Below are 25,358 nucleotides of genomic sequence, written 5' to 3'. Positions count from 1 at the left end.
TCTCGAGGTATGACAGGATGCCAGTAGTGACTTTGCTCCAGGAGAGACACAATTTGGACAACCTGCTGTAGCACCATTCTGTTTGTGCCTAGTGCTCATATACAAACAAAAAACCCCATATGAAAACATTCTACTGGAATTGAGAATAAAGTATAAGGCTATGTACAGAAGTGACATAAAGCACATCACTGTGAAAGGATACAGCAATAACTTCTTAAACAAGAAGTTATTTAGATATTTTGAAACAGTCAACAGATGACTTTCGTTTAGACTGTGAAGTATTTGTCTGGCTGCCCCCATAATACAGGAATAGCTGCTGCATGAAGTGATGGAAAAAACAGTAAGTAATTCTTGATATTACAGTATAGAAGCATAACAGGGGATCTGATCAGATAAGGGGGTTCAACAGTTAAATCTGAGAAGGTTTATTTTATGACTCAGGTACTATAAAGGCTAAAGAGGATGAAGACAGCTTTATGGCATGGCTTTAAAAAAATGTGAATTTAGTCACTAGAGAATACATTTTTTTACTACTGTTTCAATCTGTTTCACATCTACTCAATACATTTATTTTCCTTTAAACTCACTAAAATCCAGACATATTTTTCCTCCAAGAAAATAAGCAGAAGAGAAAGTATTTAATAACAACTTGATGTCATTTAGAATGAAGCCTCTAGTTTTTTCATTGCAGGCATGCAAGACTGAAAGGGAACTATGCCAGTTTATACTAGCTAAATAGCTTGTGTGTTCTATTTTATTACAAGTTTTAGTGAATTAGATGCTTGCATCACTAAACTTCCTGTTTGACTCAAGAACCTTCTATGTGACCACTTAACAGAAACAAACTTCTTTTTAGAGACCAGCCTGCTAACCGTCTGGTATAATTGACACAACATTGGCAGAACTGCCAATGTTCCTCACAGTTAACAGCTGTCTTAGAGCTGACAGTTACTAATAGCTCCTGTTGAATGTACTAAATGTCTTTCCTCAGTTACTGCCAGGGATACTTATATTAGGATGCAAAGTGATATTATGCAATAAAACTTACACTTCATATCAGTAGCTGAAGCGCCTGACTTACATGAAGTCAATCAAATGGAACAGAAAGGAAGAATGTCCATTTAGTTGTCTTGTGTGAAAATATATTGCCTTCGGATTTAATTGTAGTTCAAGTAGACAATTAAAAGAGAATTGTAAAAACATTAAGCAGCAGGAGAGCTCCTAGAACTTCACCCCAGTTCACAGTCGTGACAGCAGTCCTTACATCACAGGCACATGATAGATTCAAAGAATTACAGAAGGGATATCTGACTTTGCTGCATACGGGGGTCAAGCGTATGCAGGAACTCAGATTGGCTCACATCAGAGGAAGAAATGTTTCAGAGAGCTGAGGTCAACTGAAACACCTACACATTTTTAACATGTTTAGATCCAGCATTTCAGTAAGGTTAAATAACCTATCCACTCATCTGCCTCTGAGTAGGTGTTCCAGGGTCTGACTCAGTACTGGTACCCAAGTGACAATGAAAATACAGATTCTGAGCACAAAGCAGAAAAACTGGTTTTCCTCTGACTTTTTCAGGATGAGATAAAGACCTGCCAAATGGTAGCCTCACCTCATAATCTGAGCAAGCCTATGTTGCTTTTTATGCTGAACAATGAGGAATGCAAAAATGATTAATAAAGTAATCCTTCAGGTAGTTTGGTAAAACCCAAACAAAGGGTAATTCTTTACCTAAAAATAATTCAGCAAACTCAACTGTTCTCATTAACTGTAATTATTATAGCTGTCTTGACTGCCGATGTTTTCTTGAGGATGTCTATGGCATCCTATTTGGGAAATAATTACCCCAAATTTATGTTCTCATCTGCTCCGTCTTAAAGCAAAAACCAAGGAGGTTGTGTATCATCATTACACAATCATACCCCAGCAAGAGGGACAGAGCTTCTCAAAGCCACACTTCTTAGTGGTGATTAAACACAGGAGAGGGCATTTCTTTTCCTACTACTGTGCTGACTTGAAATTGCTCTGTACATCCTGATACCCACCACTAAGATGAAAGGACTGCTCTAATGCAGCCATGATGTATTTTTCAAAGACATACAGTACCTCTCCATAAGTGACTGTATTATTATAAACCCTCATTTCAGGATAGACGTTCTCTAAGTACCACTTAAAACTCCGGCACTGCAGTCGCTGTCGTAGAGCTATTCTTTCAGAAATGTCTCCAAAGTCAACTCCAGGGTTCTACAAAGAGAGAAAGAATAAAGAAATCTCGCTGCATTGACTATACAGGTGTTTTCTCTACTGAAACTGAATTGGAGTTCATTTTGTATACCAAGCTGTATTTCCTTCTCTCTTTCGTAAGTAGCAGCTTATCAAACAGCTACTGTTGAGAACAGACAATAAATAATAACGAAAGTCAGTGAAAAAAAGATAACAAGCAAAAACCAAGCATAAATCAAAATAATAAGAATACAATAAGAATGCTGTTACAGCGATTCCAAGTTTTTGCAATCAAACTGAACTCTTTTGCTTTTAGATTCATTAGGAATTTAGGCAGTAATTCTGACCTAAGATATGGCAGTGTGATCATGGTTTACTCTAGTAACAGCCTTGGGTATTCACTAATGTAAATGAGATCAGAACAGACCTGTTAAAACTTCAAAGCAGAGCTGCTCAAAAAGTCATTAAGCTCCATTAAACATTTGCATAGACCAGCATTCAGCTTTTACTGGAAATGGAGCTCATTTGCAGACCTAAGCCATAAAATGCACAAAACCTTCTTTGTAATTCTGCTTCAGAATCTAATTCTTGTTTGAATTCAAATCCCATGAAAAACACAGGCTGGGAGAGTCAAATCAGTATGATCAAATCCAGCCATTTAGGAAATGCCAGGTCCTGAGGTAGCGTCTGTTGATTTAAACTGTTACAAATCATCACAGTCCAACATTAAGACAGCAAGAATTACCTCATCTAAAAATCTTTTCCGACACTATATGAATCAAATGGACTGATCCCAGGGACTTGTGCATGGATCTGTTTGAGGTACATTTCCTCCAGAATGATTCCTGTACAGTTTACAAATTGTGTCTAATGCAGGGTTACAAGACAGCAGCAAATCTTAGCTCAGGGTTTATTAGAATCCCCAACAGATGCTTCATTTTCAGGAGAGAATACAAGTGTAATACTGAACAGGTTTTTCTATTTGCCACATAAAGAGTTTGCTGTGCTCACTGCTATTTGCTGATGCATACTTTGTCATGAGCTCTCTACGCAGCATCCATTCAAATGAATGTTAATTTACGTACAACTTCAGGCTACGTGGAAGGAGAGCAATTCTTGGAAGCACTCAGCACAATAAATCCTGCAATATAAGATTTCTTTATCACTAAAATTGTCAAGGAACAGATCATAAGCAGGGGCAAACCAACTACTTGGTTAACTAAACTAACACTATGCTGACCCACTGCTGAAGGTTACAGGAATACGATCTTGCATATGTGTCCAAAGATCATCTGCTGATCAAGACACACATTATGCACAGATCCTCAGTAACTTGGAAAGGAGTGAGCTGTGGAAAAGATGCCATGAATTATGAAAGGGTTAATTTGGATGGGGTTTGGTATGGGACAAAACATGTATTTTACTTCCCTCCTTTCTGCCCTATTCTAGAACGAGGCAGTACAGAGCCCTATTTGTGGTGCCTTTTCTACAGAGCAGCTACGATAGCACAGTGCTTACTTCTGTATTAGCTGCAGTCATCACATTCAGGTTACAATGTGATGGCACAAGAATGAGGTGCCCACAGCATTTAGAATGTGGACATATTCTTTACAACCAAGCAATGTGGTTTCTAGTTCTCCTGCAGAAGGTTTTTCTTGTGGCTTGTAACAATACAGTACTTCTTAGTCATCTGGGTTGAACGGTCTTCTGGGTTGAATGCTACAGTGGAATAACTCTGTGAACACTAACATTCACTTCCTTTTCCTGAGAGCTAATGGGGTTATTTTTATGATGCACATTTTATCAATTAATCAATTTATTTTATGGAAAGAAAATTTTAATGTTCAGTACTTCTGCTGACTTTCTGTCTCTTAATGTAGATGTGCCAGGGTTTTTTTACAAGCACTGCTGTATAGCTCAGTGCAGAAAACTACATCAATGAGTAATCTCAGAGAGATTAAAGGAAATCATGTTTTGGGGGGTAAATGCTTATTTAATATCTTGTCTTTTCCCAGAATTCCTTTGAGATGGCATCAAGCAAACAATTTTACCAAGGTTACTTTTTCATCTGATTGAAACTGTTTTATCAAGTAGATGCAGACAGGGCCTAAATGGCCCTAAAAACTTAAATGGACGCTGCTTTGTTTCCCTCCAGCAATCATGGAATCCTTGTGTGGGAAAGAAGTTACTTTGTCAAGGCAAACTAATTCTCTGCAATTACCTCTCATGCCAAAAGAAGTCACCAAAACACATCTTCATAGAGTCCTTACACAGAGTGTCTGACACTGAACAGCACTGAGCGCAGTTTGGACACATGCGAACATTGGACATATTCAGACATCACATGGAGAAGAATGAAACATGGCTTCTTGAGGCATAGGTATTTGCAACACCACAGCAGGAATGAACAAAAACTGTACCTAGATCCCAAAGGACATATTTAGTATGTGGATATTTAGGACACAGTCTAAATCCTATGAAGTCTCTGACAAGACTCCCGTGACTTTGGTGGACTCTGTATCATAACTGAACATTCACAAAGACTTACCTTCCCGTTCTGGTAGGAACATTCCTGTTTCCATGTGCTTCAATCAGCTCTGGACCAGCCCCTCATGCAAGGGTTCACTAAACCACCATTACCTGCAGACTGGAGCATGCTTTCCCTCAGCTGCTCTCCCTGTGCCCCTTCACATGAATAATTTGGATGCAAATACCACTAAAGAATACAGCAGCAGTCAGCTTCCACCTGCCTGGGATATAACATCCCTCTCCTCTCCAGGAATTATGCTCAGTGGAGATGTAGCATGTGATATACTTACAGAATAAAGTGATAAATTGAACCTACAGTTTATCTAATATTTATATTACATGGATTCCTAGAGGCCCCCACATGCCATCTACAATTCGTATGCACAGTGAGAAACAGAATGTGTCCACATTGCAACTCACAGCCTGTAGACAGTAAAACTACTTAACGTGTGATTCTTTTATTACATACTTTGTTTTTTATGCTTGTGAGGTCTATTGAGCCCCACGATGAATGATGATATTTATTTACAGACATTTCCGGAGTCCTCACCGCTGTAGCATATGAACACCTCAAAGTTTAATGGCATCCCAAATTAATGACTTCTTCTGAGGAAGCACATAAACCTGGAACATTTTGCACCAGTTAAATTATAAATCTGTGTCGCTGCTCCTGGGTGTACAACAAAACTTACACTGAGGAAGCAAGTTTACATGGCCAAACTCTTCATATTAAGCATGCACCAGCACGGAAGCACTCTTCCCCTTAAGCTAAGCCCACTTGGTACACCTGTAGTAATTATCCTTCACCTCCAAGAGCTAACTAGGAACACCCATCCACGTTCCTGCCTCTGGCTGGGAGAGAGCGTAACCTGTACTTACTGCCATGGGGATGTTCCATGCCATGTAAACATGCGACTTGAAGTCATCCATCCAGACCTCAGCAGCCCGCAGGGCGTTGCGCTTTGCATAGTAATCGATGTCGTTGTTGTAGGGTTTCTTTGTGCGTTCAATATGTGCCACGCGGGAACAGGGTAACACCTCCATGCTTCCTCCACATTGCCAGACCTGGGAGAAGAAATAACAAATCACATGTTGAGGGGGGTTGGTTTGTTTTCTTCTGTTTCTTTTCAGAGGCTGTATGTAGAGCATTCCTCAGTCAGAGATGGGCACCATCGAACAACCATCCAACTTACCTTTCTCTGGACACACTGGCTACAGATGAGTCCAAGGTGAATGCACCTGGCTGTGTTAGGTACATAAATTTACATGCCACAGATATGCAAGTCCTTCCCCATACTGTCACTGTCCTTGGGACCATCAGGCAGAAGACAAATTGTAAGGCGGCAGCCTCTATCACAGGGACTAATTAACCTAATGCTTTTTACTGAAACTTCAAAAAATCAGTTCTGTCGTCTGTCTGTCTACATGGGGATTACTGCATCTGCTCTCCAAATCAACAAACTTTTAATAGTTTAAATGTGACTGCCAGAAAAGTCTGATGCACATTTAGTGTATATCAGTATTTCAGATTACCTGTTCCACATCACGATCTATTATGTGGGGTTTTAAACACTACCTTTGGGAAATAAAAGGAAACAAATTACCCACATGCACAATACAACCAGAAAAAAAGGCATAGAAACACACTTACTTGCTCATTATGGAAACTTAAGACTTTGACTGTGAGTCAGTCAATTACTCTTTCTAATCCAACCACTGCAGGCTTCACTGATTTTCAGTACACCAATTCTCCCATCACAGACGTGCTTTGTCCTACCTTCATCAGTAAGAAACAAGCACTTACTTACCTGGTCAGTACAGGACGTCCCATGGAAATCTTACCCAAGAATAAAGACTCCAGTCTAAGCTTAGGGTGCCCTGATGAATCTGGCCATTAAGTGAAACACATTTATTTAGCAACAGGGGTTGCTGCTGCACTTGGCAGTGGATGTGAGTACAACAGATGCAGTTCTCACCCAGTGCTCCTATATCCCCTCAGCTCTTACCTGCCAGCAGCAAGGGGAGGAGAAACCCCTGGTGCAACTCTTCTGTGTACCTTTACCTGCAGCCTGGTCACATCAGAAGCAATAAATGGCTACTTATCTCTCTACCCCTGAGTTGATGAAGATGGAAAAAGGGACTGTGGAGACGGTAACACTTAGGCACAGCTGTGATGTACTGCACAGGTTTGTCCTGTTGATTATTTACTGTCTGAACTCTGGGATGGGAAACAATAAGGTCTTTTCTCTTTGAATCAGTGAGATATGGAGTGATGCAGGGTGAGCGAAGCTTACGCCTTTCAGTTCCCTCCGGTCTGCACCCAGTGCTATAATGTAGCTGAAATAAATAAAAGGTAGTAAAACACAAGCAATAATCCATTGCTTTCCGAAGTCACAGAAGAGCATAAGAGCTCATTTCTAGGCAAGATGCACTCCAGAATAACACTGGGCCAGTTCCTCACCTAAGCTGCCTTCCTGGGGACAAAGATAAATTGCTTGGGAAGTGGCAGATAAAATCTTCTGCTCCAGTTTGCCTTTCTTTTTTCCTAAATACTCGGATAGGTAATACGTATTTGCTGCTTTCCAAACGGTTCTGCAGTAAATCACTGGCCACTAGAATTTACATTTGATAAATGAAATACACTGAAAAACGCACCACTCGTAAATTTGGCCTGACATATGCTGAGGTTTCCAGTGCAAAGGGGAAGTGCTATGAAAAAAGAAAGGGATTAATTGATTTTCATGGTCAGACAGGGAAATGAGCAGTACACTTCAGTATACTGCTATTTGCCCAGCTCATCCTGGAAGTCAGCTATTTAATGCATGGCACATTTTTCTTTCTCTTGCTATGGTTAATGACCTTGTAATTGTCATTTATATATTTTGGTAGCAATGGCAAATGCCTTATCTAAGCAGCAGATTTATTTCCTTCAAATGCCAGTGCTCATGCAAACCTGAAGACGAAAAGGTACTAAACTGCAACATTAAAGGAAATGGTTTAGCTCATCTGTAAATTCAACACAGGCAGTTATTTATCAGTGATAAATTCTCCCCAGATGAAATCCACAGGGAAGTCAGGCACCTGGCTTTGAAGGAAACACAACAGAAAAAGGCAGCAGCAGCCTCAGGCCAGGCAACACTCACCCTGTCACCAGGATCGTGGTGCAGGCAGCAGGAGCCTGCACCTTTACCGCCCCATCTGCAATCTCTACGTTGCCTCACATTTACAATCAGTCAAATCTTTCCTCTACCCCTCAGCCTCGTTTTGCTCTTCAAAGAGGCAAAAATCTGCTGAAGAAGGGAAGGAAGGAAACAGCCAGGAAATACTCAAGGAAATATGCTTCCCATGGAGATACTGATTTACCCCAGATGACTTGTTTTTATGGGGAGTAAGTCACCAGAAACCAGTGGGGCTGTTTCCCAGGAGGTAGCCAGATGTACATTGCGCAGGGTAAGGAGGCAGCGAGGTAGTGATGTATTACCAGGCATACACTATCCCACCATTTGTCCATATCCCAGATAAATGCTACAGCTTCTTGACTGTGGGCCATTTCTCTTCAGGCCAGACAAGGTCTCCTGTTTCACTTCATCAGGATTAGTTGCTGTTCAGTAGAGCACAAACATGTCTCTGCATCCCCACACACCCTTTTGGTGCACTGACAAGTATGAAGCAAAGCTCTTGTCCTCTCCCTTTCCAGAGCAATTACTTAAGCTTAAATGAAGAGCTTAGTACAACCAAATACATGCACCCCAAACCAGACAAGATCCCAGTAGTGAAGAGCAGTCATGTGTGATTTAGATGGCTCTGAAGACTTGTGTCTGAATCAAGAGGATGGGGAGGTTTAGCAGCACCTTCCTCCTGCTGATGCAGAATTGAAAGACACATGCAATTCTGAAAGCCATTGCCTGTCTGCCTCTATCTACAAGAAGGCTCTGAAATACAATGAAGGATGAAGGAACAAGGGAAGTTTTACTGCATGAAGCAGATAAGAAATGTGTCAGTGGCTGCCCCTGAAACTGGTTTATTCTCCTCCTTTCTTCTTCAGAACTGTATTTAATGACCCATTTGAACAGTACTAAACAACCCATTTCTTTTCACATCTAACTATGAAATTATGCCAGAAAAAATAATTACATACATCTCTACAGCATTGATCAAGCAGAGTTCTTAAAATGTCTTACTATGGGAAGCAAACTATTTCTACCTGTGAGCACAAAATGACATCCAAATAGACATGTTCCAGATAACCAGAGGATACCAACTTCCACATCTACGACTCATCTTCTGGGATAACAACGTATTTCCAATGCAAGTTATTCTTCTCATGACAATTTGCCAACATCAAATGTGTGTTTCAAGGTTCACTTACTGAGAACATGCAAGTGGAATGGTGTCTTGGCCACTCCATACAAGGGTGCACATCACTGAAAACCTCACTCAGCTGCCTTTATCCTCATGGAGAGGTAGACTTTGGTTCTGGAATCATAGTGTGCACTCACCAAACCTGGACTGTGGGGCAGCAGCCCAGGCTCTGCTGAAGGTAAGGCAGGTACAGGGTCAAAACCCTTTTGAGCATCTGTATGATGCTGATGCTGGGCATCAGCAGCACTGAAGCAGAGAGGCTCCTGCTTTGTGTGCACCTCAGCTCCATGCAGCTGCCACAGCCCAGGGACTCACTTGGCTTTCACATCACACTGTGCAGCGTTTTAAGACACTATCAAGTAATTCCAAGAGACACTCAATTTATTTGCTAATTGTAGTTAATTTCTAATTTCAGTATTGCTCTTTAGGCTGCTATAAACAAAACTCATGGCAATTTAAATGTTACCAAAGCCGTGTTACCTGAGCATTTTCACTGCTCAATTATCTCAATCAACTTTCCTATAAACAGGCATATTAAGTATTAAGAAGAACAAGTACCCACATCAGGGGTAAATTACAAACTGAATTATAACGTTTGTGGTTGGTGCTACAGTGATTTACTGACAGTAATTATTAGCTGTTCCTGCGCACCTGAAATACAGCTGTCCTACAAAAAGTGCTCACCATTCACTCTGCAGCAACCAACTGCCATCGTATTCTGTGCATCAAAGGCAAACAGAGATGAGACAGTATCTTGTCTACCATGACCTACACTGTTCATCACCAACACTGGCCACATGATTTAGAGAGGTTAATACATGGCTATGCTTTAACTCTTGCCAAACAAGAAGGAATTCTATGAGGAAATGCGTTTTCTCTTGCTGCTGGTAGGCCCAGCAGTGCGTTACCTGGCACCGCTGCCATGGCTCTGCCAGAGGCAGCGCTCCAGAGGTGGATGTTCAGCACATCCCCAAACAAAACCCTTCTGCTGGCACCAGACTGTTGGTGTTCTGACAGTTCTGACCTCCACCTGAGCAGCACTTCACAGAAGTCACCCTTCAGACTTTCTTTTCTGTGTGAAGGCAACAGAAGAGATGGAGGAGTTCTCAAAGCAGCTCAAATATCCCCGTTTTATGATAATCCCAGCGTGGGAATTCTTAAAAGTCAGGGATCTCAGGTTTTCTTCTATTTTCAAGCAAAGCCTACCAAAGACGGATGTGTCCTAGACTACCCACACACACCTACGGCAGGACTGGAAAAGATTTTCCTATCATAAAAGAACTTCCACATGTTTCAGAGATTTTGCTGACCTAAATTGTCAGGATAGCATCAATCTGAGATATTTTCACTAGTTGAAACACACGCTCTTTGTCATCTCCATTTCTCCTCCAAAGAACCTACCCCCAAAGAGTTTTTTCTTAATAAGAGCATACTTCAATCTGAAAGGTCAGTTTAAACTGAAAACCCAAACCTTTGCTGCAAAACACCATCTTCTGACAACATTAAAAAGAGGTATTTGTTCTCATTTAGACATTTTGCCAAACTACAGCCTTTTCCATGGAGTATTTTGGTTTTATCAGCTGGAAAAGCCTCAAAAACCTGCCCGTTAAACTTTAAGGAGGCCATAGGCTCACAGCACTTCTGAGTGCACATGGTTTGGAGATAAAGGTGCCTTTAATCACTGCGACTGACTGTCCAAGTGATGGGTTCTCACAGGGTAATGAATTTGTGGCTCCTCAAGGTGAATAAAGTCTGAGTACTTCCTAGCTAAAGCTGCAGCACCTGAAGGGCAGGAGGACACAGAGCCCAGGTAGTAAACTCACAACAGCAGCACCACTGAGCCCTTCTCAGCTCCTTGAACACCACTGTGTAACATAAAACCCATGTGCACAGCAAAGTCAGACACAAAGATAACTCTTAACATTGAAATTACTGCAAATAATCTTAATTAAAACATGCATAGGAAGATGGTGCTGCAGTTCTGGCCTCCCCAGTCACCCATGGACCAGCAAGGTTTAAATCAGAAGGAATTCTTAAAAGCAGATTTGAAACCTGACATTAAGATCCTTTCCCATCTGAAACACAGGAGCTCACTAGTTATCCTCCAGTCTTTAATGGATGTGGCAACTTTCCCAGTGCCCACTCTAGAAACCAAAAATGAGCATGAATACAGCACAGTGCAGTCCTTGCATCTCTGCTATTGACAATTTACATAGTTCACTGAAAACTGATTTTTCAAAGCAATTCATAACATGACATTTTCTATTTTTTCTAATGGGGTTTTATGGCTATTCTTTCTTCCACATATTTTCAGTGCTGACTAAAGAGCCATATTTAATCAGATGTGCTGGATAAAGTGCTCTTTGCTTCTCACTTCACATAGGAAGCTGTTAGAAACAAGGGGGCTGTCATAATCAAACACGTCATATGGAAAATGAATCACGTGGTCCCGTTCTGTTCATCAGCTCCATTTTTATCACCATCTTCAAAGGCAGCCATAATTATGGTGCAGAAAAGTCCCAACTCTCATTTCTCAAAATAGCCTGTGCTATTTCATGGTGCACTTTCAGAGCAGAAAGCTTTCCATGCTGGGACAAAACAGCTTACATGAGAGATGCTTTTAGCTGCCAAGAGAACTGTAAAAAGGAAGAAATCACATCTCAAGATCCACAGATCATGTGTTTTGCCAAAGATTTCAGGAGAAACTTCTGACCAACGCTTGCAAGTTAAAGGACCCAAAAGGGTCCTTGATTGACTGATACCAACATTGCCTCCATTGCAGTCCTTGCCTTTTCGGTTTCAACTCCTGCTAACAGCAGTTTATAGATACTCTGCTAATAGCGGATACATAGGGAGTGTGACAGAATCTCACACATAAAAGCTGACTCTGTCACTAATTAACATAAGTACCTGGTGTGTATATACCTAATCCCACTATTCCTGCTGCCCCGCAAGGCTGGGAACAAGCAGCGGTGTTTGTGGAGGGTTGAATTTCACTTGGGGCTCTCCTCATGCTTTCTTTTTCCTGGCTTACTCAGCATCACCTTGATTTGAAGACAGAAGCCTAGATACAGAGAACAGAGCAGACAGTCATGTGAGTCTTTGGTGCCTGTTCGGCACTAGTATTATCTCTTCACGATTATTACTAGTATTTCAGTTGCCCCAGTGATGAATACTTGGAGCTTGCTGCTTTCCCCAAAACTATTACCACAGAGTTCCAGTGGGTGTGCGTCCTCTTGCTGAGTCATTGAATGTGAGGTTTCCTGGCAGATCCTAAATGGCACTGGCTCTTTGCAGGGAAGTAAAACAATTACTTCATAGATACCTGATTAACCTCTATTTTTTTCAGAGTTGGAGTTTGACCTCTTACTTTTGTTCCACTGGGGTTTTCTAATGGTTACAGATGAATTGCTGTCAGAGGAGAAAAGGCAGCAGGACCTTAATGTTCTTGCTCTGAGACACTCAACTGATAACATGCATTGCTTTCTCTTTCACATTTCTCTGGTCATTCTCCAGTAGCAAACTTAGAGGTTGTCCTTCACGTACTTCTTAGAGGTTACACAGAACCTCACACCAGCCCAGATCTCAGAAGTGACACCAGTGAGGAGATAAAACCCTTCTGTTAACCCCCTTACAGAATAGATAAGCATGAAGAAATTGAAACATGTTCTAGAGAAACTCGCACCCAGCAGCTGCTATCTTGCTGTACAGATAAACTTTGTGTGTGAAGAACTAAGTCTGATAAATTAACAGACTAGCTGCTATGGGAGGGAGAGGATAGGATTTTAAATTGTATTAAAGACGTCCCATATGCTTTAATCCCTAATCCAATCTCCATAAACCCCTACTCTGGACAGTTTTCACAAAGGATACTGCACCTCTGAGAAAAGAAGGCCTAGGGAAGAAGCTGATGATTCCATGTGAGGTAAATTCCCTTCTGCAAGGAGAATTCCAGATGCTCTGAAACACCTTGGTGATGGGGGATAGAAGATGCAAAAAGCCTTCAGGGAAACAAGAGCAGATGGATAACCCCTGGCTGGCTGCACTGTGCACATTGTATAGGCTTGGCTTTGCACATGGATTTGAAATAACCACTAACTGGCATGGCAAAGGCTGAAGTGTCACTACACACCAAGGTGGTTCAGGAATTCCTGCTGCAGTGATGACCACGACATGGTCAAAGACAACCTGCTCCGAATGAGGCTGTTTCCTGAGGAGCTGGCAAGGAGCCTTCACAGCCAAGCAGAGCATGGCAGGAGTTTAGCATGAGGCTGAAATGATGGCAAAACACAGCTGGTCTGTACTCACAGGAATGATAGGAGAGCTTATGCTTATACAGACTTCATCACTGGGCTCTGGAGCCTGCTCCTCATTCCCAATCCCAGGATCATGACATCTGTCCTTCCTGGCACAAATGGATACCTGATGGCTCTGGGGTAGCTCCTGCGAGAGGCACCAGGAGAATTACGCAGAGACTCCACAGATCCTGATGGATCAGTGTGCCACGTGCCATGCAGGCACAGCAGTTCACCCCTCTGCTGAGGGCAGGATGTCAGCACATCCCTCAGTTGGAAAAGGGTAGGGAGATGATCTTTTAGTCCCAGAAAGCACTTAGGGAGCAGAATTTTGGGAGATGGCAGCTTGACAGGTAATAACCGAGCAGCCAACCTCACGGCACGGTGTATAGGAAACATTGGCATGTCCTGTGCTGCTGACCTTAGGTGCAGGTAAGCGCTGTTCATCTGCCATCAACCTCATCGACATTATCACTTAGGGATGGCATTCGGGTCTGTCAGGACAGGAAGCACTGAGGAATGGCAACAGGGAGAAAGGACAGCCTATGTAAGGGCAAGGTTTTCATTTTCAGACTTGTATTTCTTAGCAAATGAATGAATGCTGGCACCTCAAAATGCTCCAGGAGAGCTCCTATCACACAGATGACAGGCACAGAAAGGAGACTGCTCTGAGGCACAGCATTAAACTCCACAGACTAGAGAGAAAAACTCTTTCTCCGAATTCTCCTCAAGTCTGAAAGAGGCTGCAGGTTCCTTCTTCTGGCCTAACACCAGATATGGTGGGTTTTGCAAGCCCCAATCACTTTTCCTTGTATAAAGTAAGCGCAATTTGGTAACTCTAAATTAGTTCGGTGATTGTCCCCAGGCAGATGCTTCTCATAACATATTCTTCAAGAACACATTACATGAGAATAATTTTCTGCCTTCTTACAAATTTACTCATTTCTCCCCAGATCAATAGAACTGCTGTCAGTCATTCCTGCAGATCTGTCAGCGCAGACACTGTTTGTACTGTAACTGCTAAAATTCAACAAATGGGCCTTGGAAAACCACAATCCACATGGGATACATGAAGTGGTGTTAAAGACGAGCCTGGCATCCTTCTTCCTCACTTCTCATTCATGTGATTTCTTTAGGTTGTTTCTTGTCACTCATCCCAAAAGACCAGAGAAAATCTCCCCCTAAATTCAAGTCTCAGCGAGGGATAAAGACATACTACGTACATTAAGCTTATAGCAGAAAGACTGCAGCTGAGCTCCTGCAACACTCAAGTTCTTAGGACAATACCTGTTTTACCAGACTTAGCGTTGCTAACCCGCACCAAACCATCAAATAATACTGACTGTGTGCGATTCAGAAGCTTCTCCTGAAACACAAGCACCGCTACACCAGCTGCACAGTCCAGTGCTCCCTTGGATGCCACTTAAAAGAGGCCCAAGTCTGGATCAGCTGAGTGCAGCAGTGGTCCAAACAGGCTGAAGGATGCTGTCAGATGCCAGAAGAAGATTAGCAAGAGCAGAGTAGTGGTTCTGTCACCTATGGACACCGTCCATAAAGCAACAACTGCTTCAGAAATCAACTGTTCTTCAAGAAACTCATCTCCTCAGTGGGGAAAAAAAGAGTGGTGAGTCCAAAGGACCAGATTTGGTTAAATCCCATCACATTAACTAGTTTAAACACATCTCTGAGGTACAGCTAAAGCCAACGAGTGTTGTATTCAGATGGGGTTTGTATGCACCTAGTTTATATTCAGGTTTGGGCTTTGGATCTGTGATCAAATGAGGACAGGCTGAGCTTTTGATTTGTCAGGAAGAGTTGTTTTATGTTTCAAAGCCTGTCCTGTTTTAATTTGGTATCTCAGGTGAACAGGGATTATTTCCTCTGTCTAAATGAAAGCAAAAATCAACCTCCAATCTAGCAGCAAAATTAAAAGCCTTTGCCAAAGCAGGGTCTAGAACTGAAACACCCACACCTGAAACCTCTGGGGTTGGTCTCTTTGTAACACAAATTCCAGATTTAAACCTTTTGAATGCTCAAAGAGGAGGAAGAAAAACCTACACAGCAAGTCTGGACTCACACACACCAGTGAATGTGGCAGCTCAATTACAGAATCACAGAATGGCTGAAGATGGAAGGGACCTTGGAGGTCATCTGGTCCAACCTCCCCTTGCTCAAGCAGGGCCACCTACAGCCAGCTGCCAGGAGGACCATGTTGAGTATCTCTAGTGATGGAGACTCCACCACCTCTCTGGGCAACCTCTCTGCACTGTCCCTGATTTCAATTGCCTTTCTTCAAAATGGCAAATGAAATGGTTTTCACACTATCTAGGGTGCCTATCATAAATATGCCTGGGAGATAAACAACTTATAACTCTGCAGGACGGGCAAACAGCAAGTGTGTAACTCAAAGGCACCTTTTACAACAGGCAGGCAAACACATTAACCTGAAACTAGGCAGAACCTCTAATAGCATCTGCCTTCACTATTACCTAAGGGAAACCAGGATGAAAGTAAAAAGCAGAAGTTTTCAACTTCCCCTTTCTTGTGTAATACCATTAGTTCACACTTTCAGTCTTTTACTAAAGCAGTGATACTGACTGCGTGTTCAACCTTCACTAAGAAGGCTGAAAATGATAAAATGCTTCCTGGCATTTTAGCTGAGACCACAGGGAAAAAGAATAAAGAGTGGGATTTATTGATGCTTCTATTAGAATAAAGTCATTCTTGAATAAGAAAATATTGAAACAGACTGTCTAATGAAGTGATCACAAAGGGTCTTTTCAAAAGACCCTAAGTGGATTCATCCTCATTTATTTTCTCTTTCCACAACAGGCCCTTAAATGATCTTTGTATATTGTCTGCACTAAATCCTGCAGGGTTGCTATTTCATTTTAAAGAAAAAAGCTTTTAGGCTGCAAGGGATTCATTCAGGCAGAGCTATTATGCTTATTGTGACTCTGCTGCAGAGCCAAGGGATTTGCTATATGCTCATTAGATCCTGCTTTGTTCCAAAACAATCTTTTACAATGCAAATTTTAGCATGCTGATCTCCTTAGAATAACACTTTCAAAAAAGGGCTATTAAAGTAAAAGCTTCTTCTAATGCAGAAACGCTACAAACTGAGATTAATTGCTAATATTTTAGACCATGAAGACATCTGGTGTCTCAGCTGAAACTCAGCTTTCAACATGGTTATGAGAAGGCACAGGACTCGGTGTTACGGTACAAAGCAGCACCGTGGATGGTCACAGAGCTGAGGCCACATTCTAAAGTCATCATAGATGAGGCACCTTTATCAGTTGGCTTCTTGGTGGCTGGCGTAAAAAAGACTTGATTTGTTCAAGCACTGGCACCTGAAACATTGAGGAGAAGCCTCACCCAGCAGAGATGTTCATTCACCAGGACCTCTAAGGAAGCTGCATAATAGGAGAGGTGTGAATTCTCCTCATCTCTACCACATCTCCAGAGCAGTGCTGATGAAAAACAGAAAGAGCTGGGACAGTTTCCATCTCTGTAAATTCATGCTTGGCACCTGCGACCCGCAGAGGTATTGATGATGCAGGGTGCACTCTTGTTTTTGAAAGTATTAATTCTATCTTGTTCTTCCTCCACAACCCTCCCAAGGGAGCAGTTATACGAACACAGAACAGTGAATATTATCATCCAGGAGATATACCTGGTAGCTCATTCTTAATAGTTCCATAAATCTCACTAAGTCTTAGTGCTTTAAGTGCAGCAGAGGTAATACTGATGTAAGGAATAGTGGGAACCTCTCTCCTACATACAGAAACCAGCCAGCCTAGTGATGCTAGATTAAAGCATTCTCTCTTGTACTCTGGTTAACAGAGCTCAAACTGGAGGTAAAATTTATACTGAAAACTGATGTCTAGGAAGAGAATTAATAAAATATCATGTGTAATAAGAAAAAAAATAGTTTGCTAGCAGAAGCAGTAACAAATTACTACAGCAATTCCAGCCATCCTTTCCCACACACCCATTTTAAATCACATCAGCAAACTACACATGCAATTTATATTAAAATACCCACAAATCATCACCTGCTTATACTGGACAAGTTCATCTGGTGGGGATAAGCACCTGCTCACTAAACCATCTGAATTCAGATGACATCCTGTTTTCACACAGTAAGTGCCAAATCCTTAATGAACATCAGATACAGATGCGCTAGGGCATGGCTTTCAATGGGAATGCTTATTTACTTCAGATGGCAAACCCACGATTAAGATTCTCCTCCCAGGAAAAACATAACCAGTGCCATAGGAAGGTGCTGAAGCAGGGGGACTGCTCATAAACAACTGGAATAAGCTATGTGAAGCATGTCTGGGGTTTAAAAAGCACACCTCTGACCACCCTGCCCTTTTGGCCAGCGCTGCTCCCCTTGGAACACATGCGAGTGTTCTTATACTGCAAGAACAACACAAAGACGACACAAAACCCCTCTGCCGAGTCTGTTACAACGTGCTTTGACTTCACCTTTCTGACTGAAGGACAGCACGTGTCTGGAAGGATTTTTGGCTACCTTAGAGGAAGGGCACAAAGGCAGAGAAGAGGAACAGAAGAAAGTGCTATTATGTCCTAGTGGTTCACTCTGCTTAAACGCTTTATTGCTGCTATTAATGGACAGATGATAACATTAATCATAGGCTGTGAAGTGCCTGACAAACTAAGCCATTTATATGAACAGAGAGCTTTGACACCTAAAGAGCTGGCAAAGGGATGTGATTTGGGCAAACCACAAAAGAAAGAGGCTGCTTGGGCTTTGGTGGACAACTCCCTAGAGAATCTCCAAACCCTTGGACTGCAAAGCAGGCTGTCACGTTTGTAGATTTGCTGCCTCTCCAGGGAAAATTCAATTAAGATCAGACCCAGCCTTGTACTGCCTCTTTTCGTATCATTTCTTCAGAACCAGTTATTCCCATTTACAAAGATTTAGGTTTTAGTCGACAAATCCTGCAGTTTGGAAGATTTTTCTTTGAATTTCTGGAATTTTGTGGTTGTGCTGCTGTATAATGAAACCAACAGAAACGTACTGATGGCAACATAAGAAAGGGATTGCTATGCATGTTTTTGTTCTTTAAACTAGACAGGACACATGCCGTCTAGCATAAGGATGTGAAAATACACATACACATTTGGCAGCATTTTTCCCAAGAGCTGAAAGTGTCCTCAAAATTGAACACTGTAAATATTAGCTTCAGCTTATTGCCAAGCTAGTGTCCTGTATTATTAAAGTGCTGAGCAAATAAGGGATGTTCTTTGTTTGCGAGAGATTTCTGGAAGTTAAATATAATAGATACAGATATGGTTTCAAATGGAACCAAAAATGTGCTTGGCATTTCACGGTGTCTCAAAATATGGAAAGTTCATTTCAGATCAAGCAAAAGACTTTGTTTCAACAACATCTGAAAATACCCCTTTTGAGAACATAATTTAATGGATTCCCTTTTCCCAACAGATGAATTTAGCCATAAATTTCTTTTGCCAGATCTGTATTTTTTTTCCCCAAAAAACTCTGGAAAATTACTGTCCTATCGCAGACAAAAATATAATTTGTTGATTATAAAGAAACATTGACCTTTACTTTTTGCCTTTTTAAGGCTTCTTTACATCATTCATCACCACTCTCACTCCTAGGCTGGGGACCTACACACCCAGTATCTGCTGTGAGCAGGTTACATAAGAAACCCTTCCATCAGAAACAGCCTTAAAAACAAACTACGTAGGAGAAAGCGCTGTGCTCTGAGCCAAGTCCATGTTCTCCACCTCAGACATCTATCACGCTGGGAATTGGCAGCAGGTCTGTTCCTGCCCTTGGGGACAACTGTAAGACAGAGCTCAGCAGAGGTTAGAGGATGTTTTTGTATCATCCTTCCTTGCTCTTAATCAAGGACTTTCATCCTGACACTTAAGGATGATTTGCAGACGCCCACTGTGAGCTTGGAGAACAGTATCCCAAGTTCATGGACAAGGAAATGAAAGTAAAATGGTTTTCATTGATGACTCTGTCCTTATAAAAATCCATTGCCTCCGTGAGTTTCTTGGGATGAAAGGGTTAGAACATCTAGGATATGTTAGACAATGGTTTCGGGGAACATGGAGACAACTTGCTAACACAGCATGCTTCTCCGTCCCCCTCAATCCCGTCCTTATTTACCCTTCCCAATCCCAGCACAGAATCCGTTCCCTCTGTGTTTCATGTATTGCTACACATTGAAAGTGATTATGGTGCAAATATGCCCTCACAAACATGGCACTGCTTGACTTGTGTCTAACAGAGCAAGCCAGGGACAGTTATATATAGCAGAGTCATGAAATACAGGTATCGGTACAAAAGGTTGTCAGAAATAACCAGCAAAGTATTGCATTAGAATAAATAGAGAGTTTACTTAATGACCTTTGGCATTGTATGTTCCCAGACAGTTGCTATAGTTTGACTCCAAAATATACACCTCAAGTACAGCTTGGCTAAAATACATAAATAAACCCAATTCCTCTGCCACTCCAGTCATTTGTTATTGCTGAAGAACAGCAGCAGCCATTAAATACCACTTTGCTGAATTAAAGTCTGAATTTCTCACTGAAAAGGACAGTGCCACAGGATTAAGTAATTCTTTCATCACATGGCTGATGTGTTTTATCCCTGCTGGGTTGCAAGCTCTGCACTTACCAAGCTCCAGGTTTTATCTATTTATTTGTAGAGCCTTTGTTGGAAACATTCTGGGCTGCCAAAGAAATAATCATCTTTCCTACTTTTCCAACTTGAATACAATTCTCTGTTAAAAACCCTTTTCTGGTAAAATGGGATGGATGATAGAAAAAATAATTACAAGGGCTGCATTGCTTTGTCTATTATGTATAAGAAAACGTGGAAAGATACAGCTCTGCATCATTTTTATGGAGGCACTTTTCTGGACTTTCAGTTCATTTAATTTTGCCCTGGAGCATCTTTGCTGTGAGTAACATGGAACACAATCCACTTGTCTGTCCCATTGCCTCTAAATAATCTCTTTCCATCTTCTCTCAGAGCCGGGCTGTCACAAGCAGTGTAATACTTCTACAGAGATGAAATAAGACAAAGCAATAACCACAGTCAAGGCCCCCAGGGATTTCTTCACTAGTGCTAACAACAGTGTCCACTGTATCAAAACCCTGCCTTGTTGCCCTGTGTCAATGTTTACATGCTCTGCTGCTCCTATCATTCACCATTTTCACAGGAATTCCAGCCTCATCATCTGCTCTGTCAGGTGATGGCAACAACAATTTCCCTTCCCCATTTCTCCTGTCACTGTCACCTTCTGCCAACCAACTCCTCACAGCTCTAGGACTGAACTATGCTGAGCAATTCCGTTAGTGTATGAAGGATGCTGTGCTTAAAAAACAAACCAAGTACCCTGTAACACTGCAGGAGAAAGGGCTTTATGGGTGCTTGAGTCCCATTGCTGAGACTATGGTAACATGGTTTGTTCACCTGGGCCAGGTAAAGAACTTATCCCAGAGGCATTTGTGCCTATCCTGGTTCATTCCCCTGCTCTCCATATTCCCCCATTCCCAAAAGATTACCGCTGCTGGAGCTGGTCATGCAAATGCCCTGTAATCTGGGTAAATTACAATACGATACAGTCTAGTTTAAACACTAACAGAACCTGTGTCATTTTGACAGATCTGGGAAAACTAAATATACAGCTGGGGTTTAAGGGGAACCATAATCTGGTTCAGAATGAAGACAAAGAGGAGGCAATGTATCCTCACCTGGCTTTGCTGGATACAAGATCCCTGACTGTAATTTATGTTGGCATGGGCCTGTAAAGGATGAATTTCAGTCTTTCAGAAGAGCATGACTGTGGCTGTTAATGTGACAGCAGTTATGAAAGCTTCAGTGACATCCAGATCCTACACATGCACATATTGAAACACCAGAAGCATTTTAACGATGGACATGGGCAGAAAGAAGTATCTCCTCCCATCTGCCACAGGACAAAAGCTAAATATAGGGAAATTAAATGAACTCAGGTTTTCCAATGTTTGGGCTAGTGCCTTAGCTGAAAGATTATCCTAAGGCAAGAAGCTACGGTCAGTCTATGGGCTCTGCATGGAATAGGCACAGAGTTTTTCCTCATTAGCAGATGCCCACAGGGTATCTGGCCACGACACATCAGTTCTGCTCAGTAATCCAGAATCTGTGCTCAACACAAGTTTCCTCACCTTTATTATTTTGAAGAGAAATCCTCCTTGGTGCTCTGACAGGCATCAGGGGCTGAGAAGCACTGGCAGCCCCAGGTGAACCAGGATGTGTGGGCAAAGACAGAGCTCCAATGAACACACAGCCTGTCCATGAGCACCACAGAGCCACCATGGGTGGAAGCCAAGTCAGATAAATAGTCTGTGTGGCGTAAGATGAATGCAACCAACCTTGCCTTCCAATTAAGAAATACATTCTTAATTTCTTCTCCAGTGCAGTTTAACAGGGATCCTCCTTCCTGATTAGAGTCAGAGATTACTGATGGTTCCCAGAACACAGGCTAATAAATTCACATCCTGACAGATACATACAAGTTACGAGAATATAAAGACACTGTTCTTGGAGTTGTCTAAATACTGTCTCCCACTGTCTGCGATGATTCATGTCAAAATGCCTTGGGGATGGCTCAGTAACATCATCTTTTCCCTTGGGAGAACGTGTCACGTACATTCAGTGTCTACCTGCATCCATGCGCATAGACAGGTAACACAACTGAGTGGAGCATCTGAAGGTGGCAGCCACAGATCACCAGAGAACTTTGCAGGTAAACCTGTCCCACACCTGTACCTGTCAAAGCGGTCAAACCTCAGGGGGAACAAAGTCTGTGCAGATGGACCAAGCAAAAGTCCTTTTCTTCCTCTGTCAAATGAACTGTATTCCACTGGTGTTCTAAATCGCATAATTGGGATTTTACATCTCAAAATAGACTATACAGTGAGACTTAAGCCCAACCTATTTTCCGAGAGAAGTCAAACTGAGATTTTGATAACTAGCTGCATGGGAAGAACTTCTCTTTATTGTATCAGAAAAAGACATTGTGAAATCTAGTTAATGCTAGAGAAATTCTAGCTTCAGAATAAATTGTTGTTTTTTTTTTTTTAAGCAATAAAAGTAATTAAACATTGAACAGTTACTGGCTTACTATGGAAAATTCTCTACTACTATAAGGGTTCTTTTTGCAGTGAAGCTAGGCATCTTCTAAAGCCTGCCAAAAACCTGGGGATGTCTGTGTAAGCTGCTGGGTCAGGATTGTGGCTCTCCATTAAGCCAGTTTAATTAAAGAAGCTTGCTAGAAGCTGGGGGATTTAACCTTGCATAGCAAGTTTACAAAGACTTGTGGAAGAAAATACCATGGCTCAAAAGCAAGTCTGACAATCAGCAAACTACTTCTCCAGCTTTTATGAAAGCACTAAAAATACATCAGGCAAGATAGGGCTCACCCCAGCCTAATGATGCTTTGATGCAGAATTAGAATCAATTCAAACAGTATTTCTTTCCTTAAAGTTGTCAAGCTACAATTGCTGTAACTACAGGGCAAGGGATACAGGTGGAAATTAATAACTCCCTCACAAGGGGAAAAACAATGAATACATCGTGCATCAATTTCTGGTAATCCAAGACACAATAGAACAACGTCTTCCTTTGCTTGTAATCACTAAGGATGTGCAGTAAACCAGGAGTTATCAAGCAGAACAGACTTAATGCACTTGAGGTACAGTCATGGTTTTATATTAATAAACTCAAGAGTAGGCAGCAAGCAACAGCTACCACTAAGTGGGCGCCATGGCCAGAACTGAGCGCACTATGTGACAAACACCTCAGAAGAAAATGTTCTGCAAATGTCTTCCTCAAATAGAAAGTGGAAACTTCAGTTTTCAGCTGGCCCCTGAGGACAGCCATCATACAATGGAAAGCTTAAAAAGGGCAAACAGACAGAGCAGAGGAAGCAGCAGCTGGTGGGAAGAGCCCAGGTGAAGGGAGCTGCTCCCAAACCCACCTTCTCTCAGCAGCAGAGCAAAGCCATCTCCCACCCATCACAGTGACCACGCAGGAGCTAGAGGGCAGCCCCAGGCACTCTGCACAGGCACTGGCTTCCGACACTGTTGAGCTCTGAATGCAGCTGCACTGTAACCTCCAGACACAGAGGGTGTCAGGATGCAGCATCCTGGGGGATCTCAAAGCCTTGGCAATTAATGCTCACAGGCAGCTCCCTGCCAACCCAGAGGCAGGCCTAGGGACTTCCCTTGTATCCCTGGGTGGATTGCCTCAACTTAGATGGTCCAAACTACTTTCTATTTTTAACTATTAGACTGCATTTTGCCTTTGTCTGCTGACACAAGGTAACCTGCACTGCTAGAAATCTCTTTTATATCCTTTGAGATCACTAGGAAATCACTTCTTGCCTTTGCTGCTGATGCAGAATGGCATTACTGAGGGCAGAAATGCAATCTGCAATTGCCTGTAGCTCCCGATCCAGCCAAGCACTTCACTGTTTGCTTAACTACACAGCTCCATGTTATTCCATTGACTGCAGCAGGACCACTCGCACAGCTAAGACTAAATGCCTATTTAAGTGCCTTGTAGGGTTTTGGCTTGCTGGCGATTCACTGCCAATACCTCAACCTTACACTGTTGCTCTCACTTGCAGTGGTTCTCCAGTGTGAACTGGAGTTTCAAAACTCCTTTTAACTCCAAGCTGAACAAGGAGATGTTCTTCTGAAAACCCCCATGAGAAGACCTACTGAAGAACCCGCTATCTTCCCTGCTTATGCAACTTCCATAAGAGAACTGTACATCACACTTATCTCATTAGCAGTCATCACCTCAGGCAGTACACACAGCGTGGGTGGGTTTTCTTTCTCCTGATTACCTAGGAAGTCTTGCTGCCTCTAATTTTCCATGAATCTCATAAATTGCCACTGAAATCTTTATAGCTACAGTAACCTGGAATGCAATGCTCTAAACCCGTTTTATGCCAAATAAAACAATTTAATACCTAATAAACTTTATGAAGAAAAGTGGCATATTTCTAAGCATTTCTTCGTAATAAAATCAAAGCAAAGATGCTCGAGGGAGAAAAGCTCCATGTCTGTGAGCAGCAGCCTTGGGTATGTGCTGACATGTAGGGTGGGCACTGGAGACCTCAAAACCAACCACCACCATTGGATTGTCCAGCCAGCTTTGGCAAAGCTGTAGCACTGGGTCCATCAATGACCAAGTACTAATCCTTTTCACAACAGACATAATGCACTGAAGCGTACCGATGCAGACAAAGAAGGAACACCAAAAGGCAGTGAAGAGGCAAGCAGAGCTCCTGTAACTCTCCGACTGACAGGTTTGGTTTGCATGATCTTTGCAAAGCACCAGAGGCTTTTCCTCAGAGCTGTGAGGATGGCAAAAGCACAGAACAATCTCCCACCGTCCAAGTTCAGCTGAAGGCTGAAAATGGCTGATGTGTGAAAACGGACGTTAATTTTGCATGAACATTCTGGAGTACTCAGATGTCAACCTCCAGAATTCTGCAAGAGATGATTCCTGGATTTCATTTAAACAGAGACCAGTGCAAGGCACCCCCGGATGAAATCAGACTCTGCAGTCTGGAGAACAGTCTCATCCTTTTGTTCCTCAGCGCAGTTTGTAACAGATCTGATCAAATTATAATATGGTTTAGCTAGAAGGGTAAGGAATTAAAACTGTGTGAATGAAAACAGGATGGGTCACAGTGGTAACAATGACTTACAAGGGTTAATTCTCACATCTGAAAGCCCAGTAACTCATAAGCACCCCAGCCAGAAGTATGTTTCTTTTGTGCAACTAAAATGTTCCATCATGCATCCAGTCTGATGCACTGTAACAATTTGTCTCTCTCTACAAAACCATAAGGAATGTTCCCAAAAGCACTTCC

At 42.1% G+C, this 25,358-nt stretch overlaps 1 protein-coding gene across 5 annotated transcripts in view; it reads right to left on the bottom strand.

Moving 5' to 3' along the window:
* The window catches only part of GALNT9 (polypeptide N-acetylgalactosaminyltransferase 9), a 225,730-nt gene that overhangs the window by 9,592 nt on the left and 190,780 nt on the right, over positions 1 to 25,358 (bottom strand). For all 5 annotated transcript variants that reach the window (XM_061466120.1, XM_061466121.1, XM_061466122.1 and 2 more), the window contains 2 exons: positions 5,636 to 5,821; positions 2,111 to 2,248 (listed from right to left, as the gene is read on the bottom strand). In XM_061466120.1, coding sequence (XP_061322104.1) covers positions 2,111 to 2,248; positions 5,636 to 5,821 — 324 coding nt within the window. The remainder of the gene's footprint in view (positions 1 to 2,110; positions 2,249 to 5,635; positions 5,822 to 25,358) is intronic.

Source organism: Pezoporus flaviventris, unplaced genomic scaffold (genome assembly GCF_033815535.1).
Source record: "Pezoporus flaviventris isolate CSIRO_AGI_PZ_B2104156 unplaced genomic scaffold, CSIRO_AGI_Pfla_v1 ptg000041l, whole genome shotgun sequence".
In the NCBI taxonomy this organism is placed as follows: domain Eukaryota; kingdom Metazoa; phylum Chordata; class Aves; order Psittaciformes; family Psittacidae; genus Pezoporus; species Pezoporus flaviventris.
Note: the sequence above shows the minus strand (reverse complement) of the source record. Positions and strands in the feature narration are given on the sequence as shown.